Below are 8,759 nucleotides of genomic sequence, written 5' to 3'. Positions count from 1 at the left end.
AAAAGCAGGAGAATTATTGTAATAAATACACAAAATGTATATCATTCCAAATTACAGGACATATTGATACATGCTACTTGTGAGTAATATAAAGGAGGGTAATTTTTTTATGAAGCTGTTCTTAAAGGCATCACCTAAAATGTTAATAATGAATAAAGTAATTTATTAATTCAATTTCTTTTAAATTGAACCTTTCCTTAAAAGTACATTCAATGAAATAAAATGAAATAAAAAATCAAGCCCATGACACTGAAATGGTCTTTTCATGTTTGCACTCATGTTCAGTTGGCATTCTGTGTGTACGCTGGAGGGTTTTCTTCAGGTGGGAGTTCCATGTTGGAGCACAACTACAGAGAGAAAATGTTTGTCAATCATGTGACTTTGTAGAAAACACATTCGAGGCTGAATGTCATGGATTTAGTACAAATGAGGGCTCCCTTACAGAAAAGTCACATATGCTTGAAACACAATTTCACAAGTGATCACACATTTTTCACCCCTTAAATAACCGAAAAATAGCTTGCATAGAAGTCCCTGTAGTTACTGGATAATATGCCTTAGTATGCAACATGCCTGGGATTTTAAGGGGTTAACATGTGAAGTGTGCAAAAACCTTGTCTTATTTACATGTGAAATTCATGTCACTTATCTGAATTGACTTGACTCAAATGTGTAAACATTTCCTCATGAATAACATAGATGGGTGAAAATAATTAAAGGAAAAACCAACATAAACTGTCTTAGTAAGGTGTTGGACCACCAGAACAACTTCAATGCACCTTGTCATAGATTCTACAGGTCTCTGGAACTGAATTGGAACAATGGAACACCGTTGTTCCTAAAGACTCCCTCAGTCTGTGTTTTGTCGATAGTGGTGGAGAATGCGGGTTAGCGCTTCAGCCTAAAATCCCCCATCAGTGTTCAACTGGGTTGAGATCTAGAGACTGTGACGGCCATAGTATGTGATTTAAATCATTTTCATACCCGTCTAACCATTTAGTGACCCCTCACGATCTGCAGATTGGGGCACTGAGACCACTTCCAGCAGGATAGAAATGTTTCATCATAGGATAAAGGTGATCAGTCAGAATAACTTTGTACTGACCCGCAGAGACCTATTTCTCTAAGGAGACATGTCCACATATCTGTTGACCAATGCTGATGTTTTTTTCAATGCTGAACTCTCAAATGGTCATTTGTCTTTGTAATAAGGGGTTTATATGCTCTCTGTGTATGTGTGACCTTGAGATGTGGGTATGTGTTTACAGAAATGTTTTGGGTGATTGTTGACTTCCAGTGTGTGGACTGTTCTTGCTGATACAGACTGATTATGTTCTACACTGATGTTCTCTGTCACCTTAGGAACAGCTGCTCTTCTGTTTTTCTTCATACTGAATGTTAGTGGCCACTAATGTCCCTCAACCACAGTTTCCAACCCAAATGACTGATGTCTTTCCCACCAATCTAAATGTAGAGGTCTTTTTAGCCACTGTTCCTATTAAAACACTGGGAGCCAGGTCTTTGTGACTGAAGCTCCTGCCATCTCTGTCTTAATAATAAACCAACTTTCAAAGCCACTTAGATCTTTTCCTCTTGCCTTCATGACCCAAAATATGCTGGTCAGCTCAGCATTTTTCTGCATGATAGAATGCTAATGGCTTAACTGTATCACACAGTACACCTGTCTGGAATCATCAGCACTTATGTTCCTCCACTCATGTATTCAAGTTTTCATTATTTTTGCTGTGTAAGAAGAAATATAGCTGCTAAACCCACTCGTTCACTGTTATTAAACATTTTTTTAATGAATTTCATCAATGAGACAATTAAGGGACGGCAGTTTATTTCTGCTGAGGACTGACATCAAGTGCAGTTCACTTACCTGTGAGTTCTCGATACTCAACACAGGGATGGGAACCGCATACGTATTCACTGCAGCTAGCTCCTGCAAAGAGAGATATACAATACTGCTGAGTAGTTTTATTAATCATAATTTATTATTATTATTATTATTATTATTATTATTATTATTATTATTCATATGTTCTGCAGTGTTGATCGAAATTTTAGAATTTATACAAAATATATAATACCAGAAGATGTTTTATGTTTTTATTCAATATTTCAAGTTTTGTTGAGCAATAAGGACTTTATGGAATGCTAAGTAAAACGCTGTAATTTATAGTAACTTCTGGGGTCTGAGTGCCTTTACTTGACTTTTGCATATCTTCTTAAATTCTTCTTTAAAGACTCTTCATATAATACTCATATGTTTCATATCAAAATGCTCTGTTATCTTCATCACTACTTTCCAAAACAGCAACTTCAGCAGCTGTAAACTCTAAAAAGTAGACGGAGGCACGAATCCACCAGTTCCGCATGGTGAGAGGCAGATGATGTGTATCTCAGCCCCTCTTCACAGCCTCATAACTCTGGTTATGAGTCACATACGATATTGTGATAGGATGGAATGGAAAGGGTGACTCTACAGATTCAGGAAATGTTTGAACTGTTTTTCTGCACTGGATTATCACAAAGATACAGAAACAAATATGGGACATGGAATTTGATGTGCAACTACATTCATTAATTTTATTCTACATGTTCTGCCACTTTCATCTACTTTCAACTACATAATACACAGCAATCACCTACAATTCTGTTCAACACCTCTAAAGTTCAGTCTTAGAAGTTGGTTGATCGTTTCTGAAGTAATCAAACACATTCAGTGATGTTGAGGTCTGGACTCTGGGGTGGTCAGTCCATTGTTCAGCTTCTTTGTTTGATGTGTCCGTCTCCTTTTCTCAGTGAGGTCTTCTTGAACAGCTACACATCTTTTCAGACCCATAGCACTGAGTCGTCTTCTCACAGTGGAAGGATGGACAGAAACGTGTGTCTTTCAAAGATGACAGCTTTAAGTGCTGTTTATCTGGTGAGGGTTTGGTGGTCAACCAAGTCTTGCAGGTGGCTGTTAGAAGTCTTATTTTCTCTGTTAATCGTTTTTTTAATTCATTTTTTGACAATCAATCAGATTTTTCTTTGATTTTCTCCTTTCTTTTGATGATCTTATTACTAATCTCCTCAGAAATATGCCTGAAAATGAATAATACAAAATACTCACTTGAATTTTGTCATTGCAAATGACTTTACATCCAAATGCTGAGATGCAGATGGAGATGATGAACTGAAGCAGAGAGAAAAACAGCAGCACTCCAGTGATCCCATTATTCCGGCTCTGAAACTAGCATACAATCATCAACAACGGTCATTATTAACACCTAACAATGTAAAATGAATAGGAAAAAAGTGACTTTTATAATTTCAACAGAGATTATATACAGTCCATCAAAGAGCAGATGAAAGCTGGAGAGTTTTATCGCTATAAAGTTGGAGAAAAAGAAAGCAAATACAAAGTTGGATCTAGAAAATAATCAGCTACGCACCAATCTGAGGGCAGTATGGCATTCAAAATAGTGGTCATATTCAGGATAGCATGGTCCATAGTTTATTGGTCCCAAAGCCAAGTCTAAAGACAGAAGAACGATGGCTATTCCTGCAGTTACAGCACTGATCACATTCATCCCTAGAGAGCCTTTTACCTGCAGAAGAGAGAAAAAAATGGTTTACTTTACACTTTACTGAATGGCAGCATTCATAAAGCTACATGGCACCTACATAAGCCTTTTATGACTGGTATAGACAGTATAAAGGAATCTGAGTCTACAGTGACCCATGTCCAGAAATGGTCCTGACCTCTTTGGGGCCCTAAGCAAAATTCTGCCGTGGGGTTCTCCTACTTGACCCTTGAGCCTTTTAAATCATGTGCAGTTGCCACATAGTCACTCCTGACACCCCAGTGCTCCCACTACACTATACTACTACAATGTTATGATAATGTGAAACTTCAGGTCTACATGAGTCAGACAGCAATCAGATTTCTACTTTGCAACCAGCCAGTAAACTCACAGAAGAAGACGTGCCTTAAGTGTGGTGTAAAACTTGCAGCTTTTTGTTTTAAATCATCTGATAGAATAATCAGATAACTGTAGAAACCTGATTATGATAAGATTATTGAGCGCATGTAAACACACTCACTGTCTCGTTTAGATGAGAAGTCACGCCAATGCACTGTCTGGACTGGACTGGACTCTACACAAGTTTACCTGATTGCTGTTCCTGTAATTTCACTTTCATGGTGTTTTTTTTTCTTTTTTCATGACCAGATGGATATCTCCTCTTCACCCTCTCATTCTTAATTTAAGGCCCTTGCATGATTTTCAGGGCACTACACAACAGGTGTAGTAAGCATATAGGGCTCTGGCTCTGACCATATCATATCAAACCACTCTAAATGACTCTGTATACAGCTCAGTGACTGAGTTCTGCAGAAATGTTTGTGTACTTCCTTTTTAGCTGAAAATTCATTTACATTTTAATGCTTCAAAAAACATGAGGTGGTTCATTAGCAACAGGTCAATAACATGATTGGGTATAAAATAAGCATCCTGGAGAGGCTGAGTCTTTCAGAAGTGAAGATGAGGAGGGGTTCACCCCTGCATGATCAAATAGTGCAACAATTCAAGAATAATGTTTCTCAACATAAAATAGCAAATAATTGTTGCTTTTCATCATCCACAGGACATAATAACATTAAAAAATTGAGAGAATCCAGAGAAATCTCTGTATGCAAGGGACAAGGCCAAGAACCAGTATTTCCTGGCCATGATCTTTGGGCCCTCAGATGGCACTGCATTAAAAACAGATATGATTCTGTAGTGGAAATCACTGCATGGGCTCAGGAATACTTCTGAAAAGCACTGTCTATGAAAACAGCTCATTGCTGCATCCACAACGCATAGATCTTAAACGCAAAGAAGAAATCATATACAAACAGGATCCAGAAATGCTGCCACCTTCTCTGGGCTTGAGCTCATTTAAAGTGGACTGAGGGAAAGTGGAAAAGTGTCCTGTGGTCCGACAAATCAAAATTTGAATTTCTTTTTGGAAATCATGGACACTGTGTCCTCCGGGCTAAAGACCACTCAGCTTGTTATCAGTGCACAGTTCAAAAGCCAGTATTCATTATGGTATAGGGGGCATTAGTGCACATGGCATGGGTGACGTGCACATCTGTGAAGGCAACAATAATGCTCACCGATATATACATGTTTTGGCAACATATGCTGCCATTCAGACAACATCTTTTTTAGGGAAGGCCTTGCATATTTCAGCAAGACAATATCAAACCACATTCTGCATGTATTACAACAGCATGGCTCTGTATTAAAAGAGTCCGGGTGCTAAACTGGCCTGCCTGCAGTCCAGACCTGTCACCCACTGAAAATATTTGGCACATTATAAAATGAAAAATATGACAAAGGAGACCCTGAACTGTTGAGCAGCTGAAATCCTTTCTTAAGTAAAAATGGGAAAACATTTCACTTTCAAAACTACAGCAGTGTCTCCTCAGTTCCCAAACACTTACAGAGTTTGTTAAAAGAAGAGGAGATGAAACACAGTGGTAAACATGCCCCCGTCCCAACTTTTTTGGAACATGTTGTTGGCATCAAATTCAAAATGGGCATATATTTTTCAAAAAACAATAAAATTTCTCAGTTTCAACACTTGATTTGTTGTCTTTGTACTATTTTTAATTAAATAAAAATTTTAAATTATTTGCACATCATAGAATTTTGTTTCTATTTACATTTTGCTCAGCGTCCCAACTTTTTTGGAAATAGGGTTGTATTTACAAAGCTTTATCATGTGCACAGATGCTTCCAAATAAAGATCGGGCATCAAAAACTGCTCAAGTCAAGATTTAAAATTTAAATTTGTAATGAAGACGATTTTTAAATAAGCTTTGTAACAAATAGTTAAAAAAGGTCTAGACCTTTTATACATACCACACATGGATGAAGTTTGTTCTCTGCTGCGACTGCTAGACAGCCTGCGCTGATGTACTAAGAAGAAAGAAAGATTTTGTGTATCTGCATGTAAATTTGAGCATAATAGTTTAACAACTGGGGAAAATTACTCAAACTATTATCAATAACAGTTACTGTCACATGTAACTACAAATAAAGAACTAATAAGAATTAAAATAGAAAATAACACATGACAATCCAGTACAAAAGTGTTGTTGTTGTTATTATTATTATTATTATTATTATTATTATTATTATTATGATGTCTGGTTTGACTGTAATTTTTTTTTTTTCAGAAATCCTAAAGATATGTCAACTAATGATTCTTGAACCCCATGGACCCCACATATCACAGTGGCAGATGAAGAGTATTTTTCAATATTAACTTACATTGTATGTTTTTAATATAAGCAAATGAACATGGACAACTTTGTAATAAACATAAGACCTGTGCAGTATAACCACATGCTTCACTTACATGTTATTGACTTATTAATACAGAATAGTCTGATTGTTTCAACATTACAAGTGAGCTCAAACTATTTTTTGTAGAGAAATTCCCATAAACACAGATGCAATGAGCCAAATGTGTAAAACACTGTACACTTCACTACAACATTAAGAAAATGACCAGCACTCACAATCAAAGCTCCCCAGTAAAAAATTCCACTGTAGGCAGAGTTGGTGCTGATGTTGATCGTCAACACGATGGCAAATAAGAACATCATCGTGCCAATAATTATTTGGACGGTCTGTGGAGAAAAACAGACAACAGCATTTCATTCAGGTGACTCCAGTTAGAGCATCCAGACACAAGACAAAGAACTGAGCCCTTAAAGAAAGTGTTTTTTTTTAAATGTGTTTTGTTTCTTTTTATACAAATATCTCTGCCTCCTGCAGACCTGCTTTAAAACGCTCTATGGCTTTGATGTCTTATTTTAGGTTTTGCTGCAGCAGACAAAGCAGATACGGAAGATACATATATACACATATATATATATATATATATGCGTCATGTGGTAACAAATAAATTTACTAGTTTTATTCAACTTAAATAAGCTAGCTAGGTAACTGATAATACTAGAAATACTGATACTGCCAATTATATAATGTTAGATGGACAGAACAGTTACATGGATACTGCAGTTACAGTGGATATAACAGAAATATACATATCACATGCATTAAGAGGAGCTATAAAAAAGCACAAAATGTATTATAAGCTTACAAACACAAACATCCTTGACTGAGTGAACTGAATGAATATTTTCATATGGGGCTAATATCGAGCTAATTAGCAGTCATATTTTAATTTAATTTAAAATATATTTTGCTACATATATAATAACTATGTTATAACCAACAGTGTTCTAACTTTAAAAAGCTGTCAGGCTAATTAAAACTGAGTTCATTCAACTTCAAATTATATGTTTAATATTTTTGATGTAGTGCTGGGGGGATGGCGATTCTCTTATGTGAAACAGTGCTGACATCACGCATCAGACATATAACTGATAATCATTATTAACAATGAAATTGTAGCTGAACAGAAATTCCACTGCAATGATAATGCTAATTCCTGCTATCATCTCTGTACTCCACAGTAATCCGTGCCACGATGCTGTTTGCAAAGTTTATTTTTATTGTTTCATGAGAAATTCTGTAAGACCCCCAGTGTGGTATGGATTTTGGTTAATAAGCATAAGCATGTGATGTTTTATTCTGGACAAATCTTGTAGTTTGGAGGTTGTGATGGGTTGGAAGAGATGAGAAAAGACAAAAAATCTGTGAGATCTGTCACTATATATGAGGTCTTTCACACTTTCACACATTTTAGATATCAGGTAAGATTTAATAGTCAAGTCAATACAACTTAAAAATATAATTTCAATGGATTTTGGTACAATTATGTTCCCTGACTAAAGGTACTGAGATGTACCCTTGAGGGTCCCACCCCAGTGACAAGAGGGGTACTGCCCCAGTGACAGGATTATACCAATATTTCTGAGAATGTACAGAGCTCTGCACACACCCCCAGGAAAGAAAACAATAAATAATCTTGTTTGCTGTGTGCTGAATATTAGAAGTGAGCAGATATGCGAGTTACCCCCAGAGCTTTCGGCTCTCCTTTCAGGAAAGCGCTGATTCTTGTGAAGGTGGGAGCTCCTGCTAGAGCGGCTGCTCTGTGTTGTTCATTTCCAGCTATCTGTGCTGGGATCACATGGCTGACGACGGTGAAGCCGTTTTTCACATTCTCAGCTGGAACAACTATGGTGGACATTCTACAAACAAGAGAAACAATAACACTTCTGTACAAGCGGACATCATAATGCCCTGGCTCATTATTACTTCACTAGAGTGAGGGAAGTGTTTTCCAGAGTGCTATGTATTGTGATGTATTGTGAATTATACATCATAAACTTTTGTACCTCCATGTTTTCACATTTGCATGATTCACACATGACATCACTCACATGCATGTAATTCACTGGTTTACTGGTAGAAAAAACAAACAAAACAAAAAATTGAATGTTTTACCTGAATTGAAATTCTGAGATCTTCTTTGGTTCCTGTAGTGTGTAGAGCAGAGTGTGCTGTTCTTGCTGCTCTTGTTGGAACGTGCGTTCTCTCTTTCTCTCTCTCTCTCTCTCTCTCTCTCTCTCTCTCGTGTTCTTTACCTTCTTTGGAAACACCCTTTAGCAGCTTTATCAAATGTGTGCTCAAACAGTTGCCGTAAATGACGTGATTCACAATTTACACTTTCGCAAACATATGCAGGTCAGCATTAGATAAAGGCAGGTCTCTCTCTTTGTCTCACTCTCTCTCTCCTTT

The 8,759-nt window shown here is 36.9% G+C and overlaps 1 protein-coding gene across 1 annotated transcript; it reads right to left on the bottom strand.

Moving 5' to 3' along the window:
- Positions 1 to 8,759, bottom strand: LOC118807956 (membrane-spanning 4-domains subfamily A member 4A-like). The gene is made up of 8 exons (XM_036570166.1): positions 8,466 to 8,759; positions 8,035 to 8,209; positions 6,569 to 6,679; positions 5,907 to 5,963; positions 3,444 to 3,599; positions 3,122 to 3,241; positions 1,883 to 1,945; positions 1 to 347 (listed from the first exon to the last, which is right to left on the bottom strand). Exons 2-8 carry the CDS (start codon positions 8,206 to 8,208, stop codon positions 282 to 284), a joined length of 747 nt encoding a protein of 248 aa, XP_036426059.1. The 5' UTR covers position 8,209; positions 8,466 to 8,759; the 3' UTR covers positions 1 to 281.

The sequence above is a fragment of the Colossoma macropomum genome, unplaced genomic scaffold (genome assembly GCF_904425465.1).
Source record: "Colossoma macropomum unplaced genomic scaffold, Colossoma_macropomum, whole genome shotgun sequence".
Taxonomy (NCBI): Eukaryota; Metazoa; Chordata; class Actinopteri; order Characiformes; family Serrasalmidae; genus Colossoma; species Colossoma macropomum.
This window is presented reverse-complemented; position numbering and strand designations above follow the sequence as displayed.

Coding starts and splice junctions, on each gene's coding strand:
- LOC118807956 (XM_036570166.1), bottom strand. CDS start 8,208: ATGTCCACCATAGTTGTTCCAGCTGAGAATGTGAAAAACGGCTTCACC. Junction 1,946..3,121: donor TTTGCAATGACAAAATTCAA/GTGAGTATTTTG, acceptor CTCTCTTTGCAG/GAGCTAGCTGCAGTGAATAC. Junction 348..1,882: donor TGAGTATCGAGAACTCACAG/GTAAGTGAACTG, acceptor TTCTCTCTGTAG/TTGTGCTCCAACATGGAACT.